Source organism: Tamandua tetradactyla, chromosome X (genome assembly GCF_023851605.1).
Source record: "Tamandua tetradactyla isolate mTamTet1 chromosome X, mTamTet1.pri, whole genome shotgun sequence".
Taxonomy (NCBI): domain Eukaryota; kingdom Metazoa; phylum Chordata; class Mammalia; order Pilosa; family Myrmecophagidae; genus Tamandua; species Tamandua tetradactyla.
In genome coordinates this window covers 2,513,002-2,533,483 of record NC_135353.1, presented here as the reverse complement: position 1 = coordinate 2,533,483, position 20,482 = coordinate 2,513,002, and the positions used below count along the sequence as shown (strand labels likewise).

The following is a 20,482-nucleotide window of genomic DNA, read 5'->3' as shown; positions in this document are numbered from 1 at the left end:
TCCACAGCAACAGAACTAGGTACCTTCACCTGGCCAAGTTGACACCTGAATCTAACTACCACAACTTAGGGCATTTTTATAGACTTGTTTTAATTGGAACATTTTTCTTGGCCTGAGAACTGTAAACTAGCAATTCATTAAATTCCCCCTTTTAAAAGCCATTTTCCGTTTCTAATATATTGCATTCTGGCGGCTAGCAGACTAGAACAGATAGTTTTGTTACTTCCTTTCCAATGCTCTTACAATTTATTTAATTTTCTTGCCTTCCTACCCTGGCTTGGACATCTAGTAGTGTTCAGTGGAAATGGTGATGGAGAGTAGCCTTGTCTCCATTATTTTAAAACAAATGCCGTGAAGATTAAGAAGTTTTCTTCTATTCCTAGTTTGAAAGCTTCCCCCCCCCTTAAATCATGGATGGTTCTTAAGTTCTATCAAATACTTTTAAAACTGCATCCTGTGAGATGATCATTTTGGTTTTTTCCTTCAATTTGGTAGTATATTAAATTTTATAAATGGATTTTTTTTTTAATTAAGGGAAAAAAAGAAATTAACCCAACATTTAGAAATCATACCATTCTACATATGCAATCAGTAATTCTTAACATCATCACATAGATGCATGATCATCGTTTCTTAGTACATTTGCATCGGTTTAGAAGAACTAGCAACACAACAGAAAAAGATATAGAATGTTAATATACAGAAAAAAATAAAAGTAATAATAGTAAAAAAAAAAGACAAACAACCAGACCGACAAAAACAAAAAACAAACAAACAAACAAAACAAAACAAAACAAAAAACAAAAACCTATAGCTCAGATGCAGCTTCATTCACTGTTTTAACATGATTACTTTACAATTAGGTATTATTGTGCTGTCCATTTTTGAGTTTTTGTATCTAGTCCTGTTGCACAGTCTGTATCCCTTCAGCTCCAATTACCTATTATCTTACCCTGTTTCTAACTCCTGCTGGACTCTGTTACCAATGACATATTCCAAGTTTATTCTCGAATGTCGGTTCACATCAGTGGGACCATACAGTATTTGTCCTTTAGTTTTTGGCTAGACTCACTCAGCATAATGTTCTCTAGGTCCATCCATGTTATTACATGCTTCATAAGTTTATCCTGCCTTAAAGCTGCATAATATTCCATCATATGTATATACCACAGTTTTTTAGCCACTCGTCTGTTGATGGACATTTTGGCTGTTTCCGTCTCTTTGCAATTGTAAATAACGCTGCTATAAACATTGGTGTGCAAATGTCCGTTTGTGTCTTTGCCCTTAAGTCCTTTGAGTAGATACCCAGCAATGGTATTGCTGGGTCGTATGGCAATTCTATATTCAGCTTTTTGAGGAACCGCCAAACTGCCTTCCACAGTGGTTGCACCATTTGACATTCCCACCAACAGTGGATAAATGTGCCTCTTTCTCCGCATCCTCTCCAGCACTTGTCATTTTCTGTTTTGTTGATAATGGCCATTCTGGTGGGTGTGAGATGATATCTCATTGTGGTTTTGATTTGCATTTCTCTAATGGCCAGGGACGTTGATCATCTCTTCATGTGCCTTTTGGCCATTTGTATTTCCTCTTCTGATAGGTGTCTGTTCAAGTCTTTTTCCCATTTTGTAATTGGGTTGGCTGTCTTTTTGTTGTTGAGTTGAACAATCTCTTTATAAATTCTGGATACTAGACCTTTATCTGATATGTCATTTCCAAATATTGTCTCCCATTGTGTAGGCTGTCTTTCTACTTTCTTGATGAAGTTCTTTGATGCACAAAAGTGTTTAATTTTGAGGAGTTCCCATTTATTTATTTCCTTCTTCAGTGCTCTTGCTTTAGGTTTAAGGTCCATAAAACCGCCTCCAATTGTAAGTTTCATAAGATATCTCCCAACATTTTCCTCTAACTTAACAACCAAGTGAAATTTATCCCAGGAGTTCAAGACTGGATTAATATTTGAAAATCAATCAGTGTAATTCACCATAGTAACAGACTAACAAAGAAAAAGAAAGTCTATCATTATTTTAGTAGATTCAGGAAAGCATTTAACAAAATCCAACATCTGTTAACAATAAGTCTCAGCAAATTAGCAATACAAGGGAACCTTCTCACCTTGATAAAAAGAACCTACAAAAAGCCCACAGCTAAAACAACACTGAATGAAGCTGCATCTGAGCTATAGGTTTTTTTTTTTTTACTATTATTATTACTTTTATTTCTTTTCTCTATATTAACATTCTATATCTTTTTCTGTTGTGTTGCTAGTTCCTATAAACCGATACAAATGTACTAAGAAACGATGATCATGCATCTATGTGATGATGTTAAGAATTACTGATTGCATATGTAGAATGGTATGATTTCTAAATGTTGGGTTAATTTCTTTTTTTTCCCGTTAATTAATTAAAAAAAAAACATTTGAATAATTGGCATTCAGGGCATGTCAATGAATCCCTGAAGCGAGGGCATTCTCCTTAGTTGGAAAACAGGAACAAAAGAGCACCATCCAGAAAGAACTTTCCTCATAGTTTTAAAAGATACAATTGATCTTTTGAGTCCTATTCTGATTTTAAAAATGGTCAATTTCAGTTTCCTGCTGTAACTAGCTAGCACTCTGAACTGCACATAGCTAAACAACGTATTCAACTGGCAACAGAATTGGAAGGATTCTTTACAGTGCCACCTGATGAGACACTGAGTAGCTACTGTCTTACCCTCCCTTCAGAGTGACTGCTATGTTCCCCAGCACCCTGAACTTTGGGTACAGCTCCCATACTTGTGCAGAAGCTGTCCTTACTTTAGTACAGCTGAGAGTCTTAAAATCTGCACAGTCAATGCACTTAAATATCAAATTCTGTTGGTATTCTGGGAGAGCCCTATAAGATTGATAGTAAGAGAGAATAAAAAGCAAGTGAAGTCGATCCAAAAAAGGAAAATAAAATGGGCTTCATGCACATTTAAAACACACACACACAGTTATATCCCTGAAAACAGAGTGCTATGTTTTAGTTAATATATTTATTCAGCAGGTCTTTAGTCATTATTGCCATGAAAAAATTTTCATGAAATTTCACAAAATCCTTTAAGCTATTAGTATAAGCTTTTTTTCTTTTCATGGAGTGACACTTTGTTAATTTATGAAATATTTACAGCGTTTACAAAAAGCAAGAGAATGTCTAATAAAATTTCTTATAGTTACAAAATTCATACATTATACTACTGTATTTGAGATGTCTTATTTGGTAGACCAGTTAAGCTATAACATAAAATAATTTACAAAGATATATTTAATCTCTCTTAATTCATTGAAAACAAAACCATATTAGCTATAAATAGTCCTTTACAAATCACTGTAAAACACACTGTTTTTAACTCTAGCCTTAACTTTTACAAATATATTTACTAAATGAGTTAGTTCAGATACCAAATAGAACTGTGCATTTAAAACTTCATTTAATACTAAAAACGAAACAACAAAACAAAACAAAAAAAAAAACACCTGAAAAAGCAAACTGCCCAGTACTTCAAGTAAAAATTTGTAGAACGGTTTTTTTTGCACACTCGGGGGGAGGGGTACCCAACACCATTTAAACTGAAATACATTAAACACAATACTTTAAAGAATAAGCTCAACAAATGTACATCTGGGGCATGTACTCCAAAGGATGATGCTCTAGCTCTGAGATGGTTAAGCCTACTTTGGTAGATACGCTGGTCTGACTAGAGCAACGTTTGTGAAAACTTTCACGCAAGTAGCATAATGTGCCATCTGTCACCAGTGCCATAGAAGGGCTGTGCCATGACCTGCCAATGACTCTGAACGTTGGGTAAACTCACCAAAGAATTTAGAAAATAGAACTGATGACGTTAAAAAAATAAAATCATATTTAACTGGGCTCCATCAAATTTTTTGATATAAAAATATGCTTCTCTTCACAATTAGGGGAAAACACTGCATATTCCAAAATTTCAAAATAACACAAAACCCATCTACACAGCTATTTCTCTTTTATTATCCACCACGTATGATGGTATGAAATTTGGCAATTATTTCAATGCATTGCTCTTGCAGAATGCTTAGGAAGCTGAGCTCAATTTGGCTTTGGCAGTAACACACATCTTTCACATTTGGATTCATTTTAGATCATTCAAAGCAACAATTATAAACAGCTTGGGGAAAATCTACTTCACAAACATATCTTTCCCTTGTAGTTTAAAACACTGCTGTTTCAATTAAACCCACAAAATACATAGCGTGTACGTAGTACTTTCAAAGAGGCAAAATGAATTTCATTTTTACAAAACTGCTTTTGAAAGGTGTCAGGCTTTTCCAAAGCATCCTCCTGGCTTTCTTCTGATTGCTGTGTGGACGCTGCGTTTTTCTCGCACTATGTACTAGAGAAGGCACATATTCAAGAGTGTGAGATTATGTTAGTGCAAGTTCTACATGGAGACAAATACTTTAATCTACTTTGTACAGAAGCACAAAACGGAAGTCAAAGCTTTGCTTTACTTAGAGCTCTAAGTGGCGCGCGGGCTCCCTCTCAGAAGTGAGTCTGCACGTGCGGCACCATGTGGGAGGGGCTGGAGGGGGGCGCGGGGGGCTCGGCCCCCTTGGCGGAGTGGGCAAGCTGCAGCTCCTCCAGCCGCTTTAGGTACTCGTCGCGCAGGGCCAGGAGCTCCACGTAGCGCTGCTCCACAGGGTCGGGCTGCTGGAGACAACAAAGGCCGTGAGCCGCACCTCCGCCGGCGCGCGGGGCTCAGCTACTCTCCACCTCTCCTGCTGCTTCCTCCTGCCCAACACGCCTCCTGACCCGGGTGTAACACACATCATTTCTTTACGGTGTGGCATCATTTAATCATACAGAAAAGCACAAGGAGCAATAAAACCAACAGCCAGGCAGTCACTGCCAAGAAACAAGCGTACATGTTTTGTCATGCACTTCACTCTCACAAATTTGGCATGTAGCCTTCCCGGGCGGACTGGTGCTATGTTTCCTGTAAGGAAGTTTACGGAAACGAAGTATAGTATTGTTTCGTGTGCTGCTGAAGTTTACAGCGATGCTGTCATTCTGTATTTAATAATCTATGGGTTTGACCGGACACTTCCCCAATTCTAGCCTGTTGAGTTCCACTGAGTGAATGAACCACAGTTAATTCATCCACCTCCCCATGGATGGGCATGTGGCTATTTCCAGTGCCCCCTGATGACATAGAACGCTGGGCCCACATCCCTGCACATATCTCCCCATGTCTGCGCGTGGGTATTTCTCTCAGGAATCTTCCCAGCAGCGCTGCTTGGGGAGGAGCGGGTTGGGCCTCTTCAGCTCTCCTGGATGTTGCCCAATTGCTCTTTGAGGTGGTTCTGTCCTACCATGTTCCCACTACTGATGTCTGCAAGCTCCTGCTGCTCCATGGCTGCAGCAGCACCTGGATTTCTAAGACCAGTGCTTTGATTTGCCAGTTTGATGACTATGACATGGTATCTCACTGTCGTTTTGATTTTCATTGTTCTGATGGGACATCTTCCTGCTCACATGACTACACAGCTGACAGCAGTGGCTCTGAAGCCCACCAGCCCTGGGTGAGAATTCTGGGTCTGCTTCTTAGCAGCTTGACCCTGGCCAAGGCACTTCACGTACTGTGTGCCTCTGTTTTCCTTTCTGTAAAACAGGAATGAACAGTATGTACTGTGGGGCTGAAGCAGAGGCATTGGTCAGGAAATCAAAGCGGGAAAGGGTGGGGTCACATAAGGCCTCAGAGGCCATCCTAAGGACTTAGCCTTTGATGCCGAGTCAGGGGAGCAGGATCTGGAGAGCTTTGGGTGCAGGAGTGGTGTGAGCTGATGTATGTTTTTACAAGAGCTGCTCTGGCTGCCCAGCTGAGAACAAACTGGAAGGAGTCCAGTTGGAAGGCCACGCCAGCTCACAGAGGGTGGGGGCGGGGTGGGTGGGGTGGTGTAGAGCCATGAACTCAGCAGGGGATATGACAGGGGAACAGGTTTTGGGGGACTATTAGGGATTCAGCTTGATTTGCTGGCAATCCAATCGCTCCCCCATGCATTATGCTATCCTCTTACAATACCAAATTTCCACATCTATGTGGATTTCTGGACTCTAGTCTGCTCAAAAAAAGTCTTGATATATAGCAGAGTAAGTTCTTCTATAATATTCTCCTTCACAGTAGTCCTGGTGACTTTAAAACCTTCATTTTTCATAGGAACTTTAGAATTAGTTTGTTGTTGTATTGGCAGCAGGCAATTAGATAAGAAAAACAGAGGTAAAAGGATCATGTTTGCAGATCATGACTGCATAATGAGAAAACTTGCTAAGGTAAACAGAAAAGAGAAAACTTGGAAAGGTAAACAGAAAAGCTATGAGAAGTAAAAACATAATTCAGTCAAAAGTAATTGGGTACAAAATGTATATCAGTTATCAAACTAGAGATAAACAAAAACTACTCAGATGATATAACAGGTGAAAGCCCATTTGTGATAGCCTAAAGAAGGCAAAACAATGAGAAATTAAACTTAAGGTCAGTAACTTTAAATTGTGATATCCCAATTTCTCACTTGGGAATAGAATTATGAAGGCTGATAGAAGAGAGGTGATCAGCTACCTATGACATATTGGAGGCTTCAAACGACTGTTCATCTTCATAGTCCTTATGTTTCAATCAGAAACGACTTAACTCACACACAGGTCAGCCTGGAAATATCTGATGGGCCTTGGGTTCAACCTTTAGTTACCACTCTGCCAAATCTGGATCTGTCCAGCTTAAACCTGATGGACAGCTTCGTGGAGAGCAGAAGGCAGCCTCCATTCTTATCCAGCTTCATAATGTGACCCATGGATACTTTTGCTTTTGGCATGAATAACTGCCTCATACTGAACAAAAGTACCAACTCTCCTCACTGATGGCTAATCAAATACCAGCCTTTTCCACTTGCCTTCTAGGTTAACAGCTCATTTTGGGGAGGGGCTGTCAATCCTTTTGTCTCTTTCCACATCCAACTGGGCCACAATTTAACTTTGAAGTGATTAAGTACATTTTTCTGGGTTTACATTATGTAATAAGAAAAGTTCTATGTGATTTAATTTTAACTTAGCTCTGCATGGAATAACGTTCTCTACCAGGAAATCTTTTCAGCCTAATGCCCTTGGTTCACACATCTGTTATGGCATTTGTCCCCCGCATTATAATCACTGTCTTGTTGTTCTGGGCTCCCCTGCAGCCTGGGAACTCCTCATGGGTGGAGAAAGCGTCTTTTTAATCTCCAGGTGCCCTGCACCCAGTGTGAGGAAGGCCTGACATTTGGGAGGTGAAAGCGCACAGTGCCACAGGAGATAAAGATGTGGGTCGGAAGATCTGCACAGAAAGTTCAGAAGCTACTTTCTCTTCTGAGTCCATTTCAACAGATCCTGATGGAGAACAATTCCTGACTCAAAGTAAAAAACAGAGAACAAGCATTCCTATCTGACCATTATAACAGTTGCTATTATTACCTTTATAGATTTAGAAATGAATTGCTAAAAATTTCTTAAATTTCAAGAATTTCTCCAAGTACAAAATCGCTGACACTTTCTAATTGCCAATGGCAAAATAATAGCCATAATAAAAATAGAAAAGGCTTATTTATGCTCATCCATAACATGTTTTTTAATTAGAAAAGGAACATGTTTTCTGTCAGAGTGGTAAGAACCCTGGGAAAAATCTCATGCATGCTTTACTTGATATTTCAAACACTACAATTACTGCCAAATAAATTCTCTCAATGTGCTTCTTCTCAAACCCCAGACTAAACGAGGGAATGTTCTCAAGCCCTGGAATCTGCCACTTTCCAAAAGAATGCACATTTTAACCATTATTAAATTACAAAAGCCGTTTTTGCAAGCGGCAGGGACCCTGAAATGAAGGGGCCAGCTTGCACGAGGTATCGCCCAGAGAGGAGTGGCTGGCAGCCCCAAGACACAGCAGACAGGGGCCGCTGCTGCAGGCTCTTCCTTCCGGGAGAAGTTATGCAGACCTCTGCAAACATGAAGACCACAGAGGCTAGATATTTATAATGCTGAGAACAAATCGCCAAATGGAAACAATTTCACGCCTTTCCAAACAGGCTGTTTCCCCCCCTCTCTGTTTTTGGATGGAGTGGGAGGATGGAAAGCCCAGGGATACTCGTTAATAAAACATGGAGCCTTTTGCCTCAAAATCACTGCTTCCATTTTTGATTACTAAATGGCAAAATGAATTTCCTATCTACTGACAGGAAATAGGAAAACAATCTGCTATTTTTTCTTCTTATCAATTATCTTCATTCTCTAAGGAAAGACTCTCCGTTAAGAAGAACTCTGATATGAACTGACCTAGTGCACACACCTGAACTAGACAGAGGAAAATCTACTTTTCCACCTCAAAAGGATCTTCTAAGTTTGATGAATGTAAAGATTTTCCCAATAACATATATGGGATACATAATAGCTTCAAGTCATTAGAGGAAATCCTTGGCTAGCAAATCTTCCAGAAATCTTCCAGAGCTTTAAATGAGCTTACGTTTTTTTAGCAGCTTACATTTTAATTTAAAAATTTTGTTATTTATATTCATAGTGGAATTCAAGTTAAACATCAATCAAAACAAATGATTTGGTAATTAAAAACAAATTCACACGTGTTTTTTACTCCACTATTTTCTCCCCTTATTAAAAACCACTCCCAATAACATTATCTCAGCCCGGAACTAATAATTTGGCCAACATCATGGCTTTTTTTTTTTTAGCATCATTTTTTTTTAACATTGCCATTTCACTTACTTGCTGCTTGATTCTGGGGTTCCATCTAATGTAGTAATTGACCCAAAGTTCCAAGTGACGCATACTGGCAACTGGATATAAAACTCGATTGATCTCTTTAGTATAGAAGGGATTTTTGTATTTTTCTTTATTACTGTTTATCAGTGACCATAAAGAAACAGTTCTTTCTGTAACTTTCTACAGAGAAAGAGGAAATGGAAAGTGTAAGTCAAAACACAGACAAATCCACGAGCGATTCTGCATCATCTTGAACTGTGCCACCCTCTGCCAAGTGACACAAGCTTACATTACGCCTGTAGCAGTGTTCCTGCTGCCGGAGCGCACAGTGCCCGAGGCCAAGTGAGGCATAAGAGGCGGGACATTAAAGCCCTTCACTCACCCAAGAAGCCTCTACCTGGATAAGTAAAATTTTTATGAACAGAGGGGCTCTAGGCTTTCTCTCGTTTTTTCCTTTACATTTTCTAAATTGTTTTGATAAAATGTGGTCAAATCAACAAATATTAATTTAACTGTTGTGACAAAGCTCCTAATGGGAAATATATGGATCTCTGAAATAAGACATTAGTCTAGAAAGCACGTCTGAAGTGGAAGATGGGAGGTAGGGGAGTGGCAGCAGAGATGCCCAGAGTGTGGGGCTCTGGTGGAGATGGGACCCTCACTGAGCCTGAGGCTTCCCTTTGGCCATCTTTTTATCCCTACAGTTATTGATCTAGTTTCTGCCTGGAGTGCCTCTCATCCCTACTGCTCAGTACAACCCCCCACCATTGTTTATTCCCCTTAAGCTTTTTCTTTTTCATTGTATTAAAACATGTACAACACAACATTTTCCATTTTAACTTCTTTGAATTGTACAATTTAGTAGTATTAATTACATTCACAATATTGTGCTACCATCGCCAATATCCATCATCCCAGCCTTTTTGTCACCTCGAACAGAAACTGCATGCATTTAGCAATAACTCACTCTCCCCCCACCCTCTGGTAACCTGTACTCTACCATCTGTGTCTATGAATTTGCTTTTTCTAGGTATTTCACATCAGTGAGATAATATAATATTTATCTTTTTGTGTCTGCTTATTTCACTCAATATGATGATACCTTTAAGGCATCCATGATGTCACATGCATCAGAACTTCATTCCTTTTTTATGGTTGAATACTATTGAATGGACAGATCACATTTTGTTTCTCCATTCATCGGTTGAGAGCCACCTGGGTTGTTTCCACCTTTTGGCTATTGTGCATAATTGTACAACGAATATTGGTATGCAAATATCTGTTCAAGTCCCTGCATGCAATTCTTTTAGGTATACACCAAGAAGTGGGAATGCCAGGTCATATGGTAATTCTATCTTCAACTTTTTAAGGAACTGCCAAACTTATTTTCATGATGGTTGGCCATTTTACAATTCCATCAGCAATATATAAGGGTTCCTATTTCTCTGCATCCTCACCAATATTTATTATTTTCTGTGGTCTGTTCTGGAGAATGATCCATATGCACCTGAGAAGAACGTGCATCTGCTCTTGTTGGGTGGCGTGGTCTGTGTGTCTGTTAGGTCTAGTTCATTTATAGTATTGTTCAAGCCCTCTGTTTCCTTACTGATCTCCTGTCTAGGTGCATTCATTACTGAAAGTGGTGAGCTGAAGTCTCCAACTGTTATGGTGGGGATGTCTTCTAACCTCAATTTTCTCAATGTGTTCCTCATGCATTTTGGGGCTCTGTAATAGGGTGCATATATGCATATAATTTCTTCTAGAGTGTCCGTGTCTCTTGTGAAAGCTTTTGACTTAAAGTCTATTTTATTTGACATTAGTATAGCTATCCCTGCTCTCTTTTGGTTGCTATTTGCCAGGAATATCTTTTTCCATCCTTTCACTTAAAACCTATTAGTGTCTTTGGGTCTAGGGTGAATCTATTGTAAATAATATATAGTTGAATCATGCTTTTTTATGCATTCTGCTTTTTTATGCAAATCTGTAACTTTTGATGGGAAAGGTTAATTCATATATATTCAAAATAATTACAGATAAGGCAGGATTTATCTCAGTCATTTTATCATTTGTTTCTTGTATATCTTTTACATTTTTGGCCCTCATTTCCTTCACAGCAGCCTTCTTTTGTGTATAGTTGATCTTCTGTAGTGAAATAGATTGATTCCCTTCTCATTTCTGTTTCTGAATTTATTTTAAATATTTTCTTTGTGGTTACCTTGGGTTTGTATTTAACATCCTAAATATATAACTAACTAGTTTGAAATGATACCATCTTAACTTCAATTGATATATGATACATAACATAATATAGATACATGATTATTTCATAATCAGTTGCACACAAACCCTTGTAAGAAACAAAAAGTAGTGTTATATACTGAGAATACAATAATATTGACTTTTGTATTTCCCCATGTAGCTATCTTTACAAGACATCTTTATTTCTTCATACAGCTCCAAGCTACTATCTACTGTCCTTTCCTTACAACCTGAAGAACTCTCTTTAGCATTTCTTGTAGGGTTTCTTGCAGTGGTAAACTCTCTCAGCTTTTGTTTATCTGAGAATGTCTTAAACCCTCCCTCAATTTTAAAAAACATTTTTATTGAGAAATATCCACAGACATACAGTACAACCATATTATACAATGGCTTATAATATCATCACACAGTTGTGTATTCTCCACCATGAATGTTTTTAGAACATTTGCATCACTCCAGAAAAAGAAATAAAAAAGAAAAAATAACTCCTCATACATCCCATACCCTTTAAAACTTCATATATCCCATACCCCTTATTCCTCCCTCTCAAACTGTCCGAGAGTATTTCAATCTACCCAATTTTTACCCTTTATCTCTCCCTATTATTTATTCATTTTTTTAACTCATCTGTCCATACCCTGGATAAAAGGAAGATCAGACACAAGGTTTTCACACAGTGTCACATTGTAAAAGCTATATAGTTATACAGTCTTCTTCAATAATCAAGGTTATTAGAACACAGCTCAACAGTTTCAGGTACTTCCCTCCAGCCACTCCAACACATCATAAACTAAAAAGGGATATCTATATAATGCATAAGAATAACTTCCAGGATAGCCTCTCAAATCTGTTTGAAATCTCTCAGCCACTGAGACTTTATTTTGTCTCATTTCTGTCTTCCCCTTTTTGGTCAAGAAAGTTTTCTCAATCCCACGATGTAGGTCCCAGTTCATCCCCTGGGAGTCAGGCCCCACATTGCCAGGGAAATTTACACTCCCTGGGAGTTATGTCCCACGTAGGCAGGAGGGCAGTGAGTTCACCTGCCAAGCTGGCTTAGAGAGAGGCCACATTTGAGCAACAAAAGAGGTTCTCTGGGGGTGACTCTTAGGCATAATTATAAGTAGGCTTACCTTCTCCTTTGCAGAAATAAGTTTCATAAGGGTGAGCCCCAAGATTGAGGGCTCAGCCTTTTGTATTGGTTGTCCCCACTGCTTGCAAGAATATCAAGAATTCCCCAAATGGGGAAGTTCAATATTTTCCCCTTTCTCCTCAGCCCCCCAAGGGGACATTGCAAATACATTTTTTATTCTTTGCCCAAATTACTCTGAGATATATTGGGGCATCACACTAACCTGGTATGCTGGTTTGAAATGATGTATGCACCCTGGAAGAGGCATGTTTTAGCCCTAATTCCATTTTGTAAAAGCAACCCTTTCTTCTAATCCCTAATCAGTATTGTATGTTTGAAACTGTAATTAGATCATCTCCTTGGAAATGTGATTTAATGAAAAGTGGTTGTTAAACTGGATTAGGTAGAGGCGTGTTTCCACCCACTTGGGTGGGTCTTGATTTAGGTTACTGGAATCCTATAAAAGAGGAAACATTTTGGAGAAGGGAGATTCAGATAGAGCAGAGAATGACAGCCACAAGAAGCAAAGAGTCTACCAGCCAGCGACCTTGGAGATGAAGAAGGAAAATGCCTCCTGGGGAGCTTCTTGAAACAGGAAGCCAGGAGACAAAGCTAGCAGATGTTCGCCATGTGCTTTCCCAGATGAGATAGAAACCCAGACTGTGTTCACCATTTGCTTTCTCACTTGAGAGAAACCCTGAACTTCATTGGCCTTCTTGAACCAAGGTATCTTTCCCTGGATGCCTTTGATTGGACATGTCTATAGAATTCTTTTAATTGAGACATTTTCTCAGCCTTAGAACTGTAAATTAGCAACTTATTAAATTCCCCTTTTTAAAAGCCATTTCATTTCTGGTATATTGCATTCCGGCAGCTAGCAAACTACATCACCTGTACAGACCAACAAGATCTCACTCCCTATTCAAGATTCCACGTAATTATGGTGTTCAAGTAAACTCACCATACAAATTAGATAATGTGCTACCCAAAATATAAATTTTGCATCAATTAAACATCTCTCCCTTTGGTCTCACACAGAGGTTGGAGTTTTAAAATATGGGCCATATCATCCTTTACCTAGTTCTGATTTACCTTAGTCCTATCCAGATCAGCTTCATTCATATCTCTAGACAAAGTCTGATCACTTTTTCAGCTTTTTTATTTAACAGATGCTGAATGGGGTAATGCTGGCTTTCATAGCTTTGGTACTCTAACTCTGAGTTTCAGGTGTCACATCAATATTTGAAGTTTTAGGGAACGACCAGGTTATACACAAATATCAATTACAACTCCTAAATATACATGTGACTGCTATAAGAGCTTACAATCTAGGAACCTTTACAATAAGCCCCAACCTGAGAACCCATGCTTTCAACTTCAATTCTCTGAGTTTGTATATTATAGTTAATTCATATGAATGAGGCATGATAATATTTGTCTTTTTGTTTCTGACATTTTATTAAACATACTGTCTTTAAGGTTCATTCACCTAATTGCATGCCTCACAACTTCATTCCTTTCTTTTTTTACATTTTTATTGACAAACCATAGCAACATACAAACACAAACATTCTTAACATATGAACATTCCATTCTTGGTATATAATCAATGACTCACAATATCATCACATAGCTGCATATTCATCACCATGATCATTTCTTAGAACATCTGCATCACTCCAGAAAAAGAAATAAAAAGAAAAAAGAAAGAACTTATACATACCTTACCCTTTACGCCTCCCTCTCATTGACCGCTAGTATTTCCATCTACCCAATATATTTTAACCTTTGTTCTTCCTATTTTTTCTATACCCCTTACCACTCCCTTTCATTGATCACTAGCATTTCAATTTACTCAATTTATTTTAACATTTGTTCCCCCTATTACTTATTTATTCTTAATCCATATGTTTTACTTATCTGTCTATACCGTAGATAAAAGGAACATCAGACACAAAGTTTTCAAATTACACACAAGTTGTATCATTATACAATCATCTTCATTCATTCCTTTTTGTAGTCAGTCAGTATTCTGTTGTATGTAAACATCACATTCTCCCTTCCATTCTTCAGTCATTATACCCTTAGGCCATCTCTATCCATTATGAATTGAGAACACTGCCACCATAAAAACCAGTGTGCAAATGTCCATTCGTGTCTCAAATCTCAGTTCCTCCAGGTATATACCTAGAAATGCCTCCCTCAATTTTGAAGGACAGTTTTGCTGGATATAGAATCCTAAGTTGGCATTTTTCTCTTTAAATAAGTCATACCACTGTCTTCTCGCCTCCATGGTTTCTGATCCCTTGTATGCAATGAGTCTCTACTCTTGCTTTCAGAATTGTCTATCTTTGACATTAGTTATTAGTTATTTTATGTTTTGGAGTAAGTGTATTTGGGTCTATCCTGTTTGGAGTTCACTGGGCCTCTTTAATGTGTACATTCATTTCTTTCATCAATTTGAGGATATTTCTGGTCATTATTTTTTCATATTTGTTTCTGCTGCTTTCTCTTTCTCTTCTCTTTCTGGGACTCCCATAAGACATATGTTGATATGTTTTACATTGTCCCACAAGTCCCTTAGGCTCTGCTCACCTTTTTTTTCAGTTTTTTCCTATCTGCTCTTCAGACTGAATGATTGTCTCATGTTAGTTCACTGAATCTTTCTTCTGCCTGTTCAAATTGGCTATTGTATATTTCTAGTGTATTTTAAATCTGTTACTGTGTTTTTCATCCCCCAAAGTTCTGTTTGATTTCTTTTTTAAATTTTTTATTCTTCCTTTTGTTCATACATCACCTTCCTGATTTCCTTTAGTTCTATGTCCATGCCTTCCTTTAGTTCACTGAACTTATTTAGAAGAGTTGGCAACATTTTTGATTAGTGTTGCAACGTCTGTACTTTCTCTGTTGTTTTATGTTGCTCATTTCAATGGGCCATCTCACCCTCCTTCTTTGTACGTCTTGTGATCTTTTGTTGAAGTCTGGGCATTAGATTATTTGATGTGCTAACTCTGAAAGTCAAATTCTCCCTTCTAAGATTTTAGTGTAGATTGGCTGTGTTGGGGCTCTTCTTCAATATTTAGCCCAGTTTATTCTGAACCTACAGAACAGCCTGTGGTTAACAGTTCACTTCTTCTCAGGTCTCACTGAGTCCATGTGTTGGCCCTGGGCATGTGTAGTAGTTTTTAAGAATTTCCCAGTATGTGTGACGATTTCTTTTCTACAAAAGGAGTTTATCTCCCCAGCTTTTCATCCCAGGGCCCTGGACTGTGGTCTGTTTTTATTGCAGTAGTTCCTCCCTGTCAACTGTATTCAACTTGCTTCACTTCTGCACTCTGGTTTGCCTTTTCACTCCAACTTTCAGCACTGTGCCCATACTCTGGTTCTGCAGCTCAGGTCCCCTTCTGCACTGCTTTTCTGCCCCTAATAACTTCTGTGTTACGCAACCCAGACCCATACCCTGAGTCTGTCTTCCCTGGAGCCAGTTACAGTCAATGTACAAAGAATCCAGTATTTTCACTTAGGTGCACTGCTAATCAGGCTCCAGGGATCCAGACTGGGATTGTGCATGGGCCTTAAAGTGCTGTTGTTAGTGGAATGTGCCTCACAGACCTGCACTTGGGTGTGTATGGTCTGACCAGCTGCCATTATGGGTGTATCGGGCCTCCCAGTCACTGCCATGAATCATACAAACTGTCACATGGATCCAAGTGTTGGGGAGGAGCCCAGATCCATAAATTTGTCCCAATGATCTCCTGTCAGTTTTAGGTGTTTTCTTTTCTCCAATTCAGCATTTGAGTTGTTCTCTAGTCTTGATCATCTCCAAAGTTTTGAGAAAATTGTTTCTGCCCTTTTTCGTATGTTTCTAAGTGGGAAACATATACCAGCACATCTTAATCTTACTCTTCCACCCTTATGACCCCCCCTTTTTTTTGATGCTGATACCTGTGAACAAACTGTCTCACTATGCTCGTTTTTTTTATTTTCATGGGCAGGCACCGGGAATTGAACCCAGGTCTCCGGCATGGCAGGTGAGATTTCTGCAACTGAGCCACCACTGCACTGCCCCCCACTATGCACTCTTAAATCACACACAAAAGAAATTTTAGGAGAGCACACCTAGCTTTTTTTCAATTTTATATTGGTTAGAACCACAAAATCTTAACCTTTATCTATTAGACATCTAGAGAAAAAGTTATTTTAATAAATCATTCAGATATTTAATATATGTCAGGGTAACATCCAGACATTTGAAAATCTCTGGATAAAGGCATCCATCATCTCAATAACATTCACATTTTGATTTTTTAAAATAAACTTTTTATTTGGGAATAATTTTAGATTTACAATAAAGTTGCAAAGATAGTCACTGTTTATTATTATATGCTTTACTAAATTTTGACCATAAACTAAAGAGAAAACAAAGCTTAGGAAATAAAAATACAAATATTCAAAATTACTGAAGGCATATTCTTAAACTCTTCCCAATGCTTGCAATAAGAAAAGATCACTCTACTATTAAAACTGGAAATTAAAAAGAATTTTGTGAAATAAGTGACTTGAAATTTTTTCAACACATGTAAATCATTAATGTGAATAATAATGCATAATTTTGCCTTGGTTTGAATCTATCTAATACTTCATTTGTACCTTTCTGATGACACAATCTTTATTGCAATGTATTTATTTGCATGCTTTTTGTTTTTATTTTTATACATGCACATGGTTTTAAAAGTCAGATAGTTTGACTATGCTTGTTAAGGCAAAAAAAAAAAAAGCAGTCTCTCACCTCTTTCCCCAAAAGCAACTGGGTTTGATTCTTTTGATTTGTTTTGTACTTACTTCCATATCTCTATAAAACATGCTTCCATCACAATTTCTTGGTTTTCACTTGTAGGCCATAGCTGTTGACACTACCACAATGAGAGTGTATCTCTTCCTCTATCCGTGTCATAGATTTTCACACTTTCTGTCTTGCCTCATACTTCTAATACTTATCATAACTTTGACTGGATCAATATTTAGCATTTAGATTCCTATGATTAAACAAATGATATTCACAGCTGAGCCATGTGGTTAATATGGAGTGATTTTTCTTCACCTACTCAATTTTTTATTTCCTCTGAGTTTAACAATTATTATTTTTGTTGGCCCTTATTAATCCAACCTCCAATTTTAACTCCAACGTTAAATCCTCAAAACACTTAGGCACCCTGGAGATCCTCTCTGCCTTTCTCTGGTGCTGGAGTTCCTATTTCCTGAATTCCATACAGTCTTCTTGCTTTCTTGGAGCAGATACTCCAGTAGCTTCCTGAAAAAGGATTGTGTAACATAAACTCTTCCTGAGAACATTCATGTCTAAGATGATCTTTATTCTATCCTCACATTTGGTTGACAATTGGGTGGCTACAGAATTCTATGTTGAAATTATTTTCCTTTAAGTTTCCGAGAGCAATGTTTTACTGACTTCTAGTTCCCAATGGTGCTGTTGAAGAATCCAAAGGCTTCCTAGTTTTTATTTCTTTGCAAATAACCCATTCTTCTTCTCTTTGGATGCAGGGGATCTTTCCTTTGTCTCTGGTGTTGTGACATTTCAGAAAATGTGCCTTAGTATGGGGTTATTTTCATTCACCATGCTTGGCACTTCATGGGCCTTTCGATGTGGAAACTCACGTTCTTTAATTCTGGGACACATTCTCAAATTATTTTTTTGATCTCCTGCTCTCTGGATTCCCTGTTTTCTCTACGTGGAATTCCTATTATTTGGACATTGGATCTCCAGGACTGATCTTCTAATTTTCTTACATGTTCTCTATTTTCTCTCTCTCTCTCTCTCTCTCTCTCTATGCTCTACTTTATGGAAGATTTCTTCAGCTTTATATTCCACCTCTTCTTCTGAGCTCTTCATTTCTGTGAATACCATGTCTTCTCAATAACATCTTGTTCTTATTTTGAGGTACCAATAGATTTTCTTATCTTCCCCAGGATGTTAAATATAAGATAGCTTCTTGTCTGTTCTCCCCCTCCCTATATGGTATCTATTTCCTCCGAGATGTGTTTTCTCCCTCTTGGTTATTTGGTCTTATTTAGGAATGGAGGATTAGAGCTGATTGGGAACTCTGAGCTATGAGGCTGGTCCACCATGCACCTCACAGTAGAGGAACCTGAGGTGTTGGTACCTTTATGTCCTTCTGCTTGGCCTGGTCAGTTCTCCCACAGAAAATAATTCTTTCAGGGTCCTGCCTAAAAGACAAAGACCTAGTTCCAGAGTACTGGATGTCAAGTAGGGGAAGAAAGGCATCCCTTGTCCATTCACCTCATGTCCCTCATGAAACTAAGGTTCCTACACTGGAGATCCACTCTTACCTCCTGAGGGTGGTACGGAGCCAGCCTGCACTCCCACTGAGCACACTGGGGTGGCTGTATACTGCTGTCAAACTGTTGGGTGGCAGCCTGAAAGTAGGAACTAGGAAACACTTCTCTAGTTCACCCTCCCAGAACTTGTACTGCAGATAGGAGCAGCTTTCAGACAGCTATACTAGTGTAAGAGACCATTAAGTCAAAGAAGCCTGGGGCAAAAGAGAACACACTTTAAGACATACAACTGAACACCCAGGAGGGGAATACAATCTATATTATAGGGAGTGCAGGGAACATTCAGAGTTTTATAAACAGGAGAATTCCTAAAGCCATGAGGGAGCACAAGTCCAGGACAAAAAGCAGGTTCACAAAAGACACAGAGGACCCTGCACTTCACATCCACCTCAGGCTGACTGTTTTAATAGGAGGGCTGAACTCTGAAGGGGAGCACCAGCCAATGCAGAGTCAATATGCAAAGACTGTAAGAGGTGTTTTTTTAAAATTTGTTTGTTTTTGTTAGCTCTTGGCACTCAAGGAACTCTCTGTCATATCACTAGCTGGATACAATTTAAAGAACAGATTAGGAACCAAATCCCAGAGCTAACACTTTACAATACTAAAAAGTACAGTGTGCAATGCCAGATAAACCCTGAAACCCAGAGGTACCAGTCTCTCCAAGAATATCGACCATTGCATTTCTCTACCCCATAATATCAACATCCCTTTTCAGTATGAAGAAGTTAGAATAGATATTGCCCTATATCCCTGAATGATTCAGAGAATGATCAAATGAGAGGGAGGAGCTGTAACAGAGAAGTTAGGACTTCTGAATCACTATATAGATATTTCTTTTTAGTTTCTAATGTATAAGAACAGCCAGAAGGAAATACCTGAAACTGTTCAACTAGTAGCTAACTTGTAGCCTTGATCTTTGATAATGATTGTATAACTATATAGCTTCTATCTTGTGACCACGTGATTGTAAAAACCTTGTCACTGAAACTGCCTTTATCCAGTGTATGGGTACATGAGTAATAAAATAACATGCATGGGAAAAATATAGTGTGCAAAAAAAGATGACAAGATAAACAAAGAAACAGGAAATGATGGCCTATCCAAAGGAACAAGATAAAGATTTAGAAACCATAAATGAGGAAGACCAGACTTGGATACTCCAGACAACAACTTAAAAAAAAATCTTCAATATGCTCAAGGAGAAAAAGGAAAATACAGAGGAAGAACTAAAAGATATTGGGAAAACAACAAATGGATAATAAAAGAATTTCAATAAAGAAAGAAATTTTCAAAAGGAATCAAACAGAAATACTGGAGTTGAAAATCATAATAACTGAACTGAAAAATTCTGTAGGAGATTTACAGCAGATTAGAACTAGCAGAAGAATGAATCAATGAAGTCAAAGACAAGACAAATTGAAATGATTCAGGCTGACGCACAGAAGGAAAAAGAATGAAAAAAGTAAATAGACACCCTGAAGTGCACCAATATACGTATTATGGGAGTCCCAGAAAGAGAAGAAGGAGAGGGGCAGAAGGAATAGTCAAATAAATAATGGCAGAAAACGTCCCAAATTTAATGACAGACATGAATATACACATTCAAGAAGACCAAACTTGAAGAGAACCATGCTCAGACACATGTGGTCAAGGTGTTGAATGCCAAGGACAAGGAGAAAAAAAGGTTGCAAGACTGAGTGAGATTTGCCAGAAACAAAAGGACAAATACTGTATGGTCTCACTGATATGAACTAACATTAATGAATGAACTTGGAGAATTTCAGTTAAGAACAGAGTTCATTAGGAGATAGAAATAGGGTAGATATTGGGTAATTGGAGCTGAAGGGATATAGATTATACAATGGGACTGATTGTAAAAATTCAGAAATAGCACAATACAATCTAACTGTAA

General features: G+C 38.3%; 1 protein-coding gene across 6 annotated transcripts in view; it reads right to left on the bottom strand.

The window, feature by feature from the left end:
* Nucleotides 1–2,990: 2,990 nt before the first annotated feature.
* MTM1 (myotubularin 1) overlaps nucleotides 2,991–20,482 on the bottom strand; it is a 111,103-nt gene continuing 93,611 nt past the window's right edge. For 2 of the 6 annotated variants that reach the window (XM_077145179.1, XM_077145177.1), the window contains 2 exons: nucleotides 8,811–8,987; nucleotides 2,993–4,715 (listed from right to left, as the gene is read on the bottom strand). In XM_077145179.1, coding sequence (XP_077001294.1) covers nucleotides 4,548–4,715; nucleotides 8,811–8,987 — 345 coding nt within the window. In that variant the 3' untranslated portion in view covers nucleotides 2,993–4,547. Of the gene's footprint in view, nucleotides 4,716–8,810; nucleotides 8,988–20,482 lie in introns of all 6 variants that reach the window. The other 4 variants (XM_077145183.1, XM_077145180.1, XM_077145176.1 and 1 more) reach the window with 4 other exon arrangements.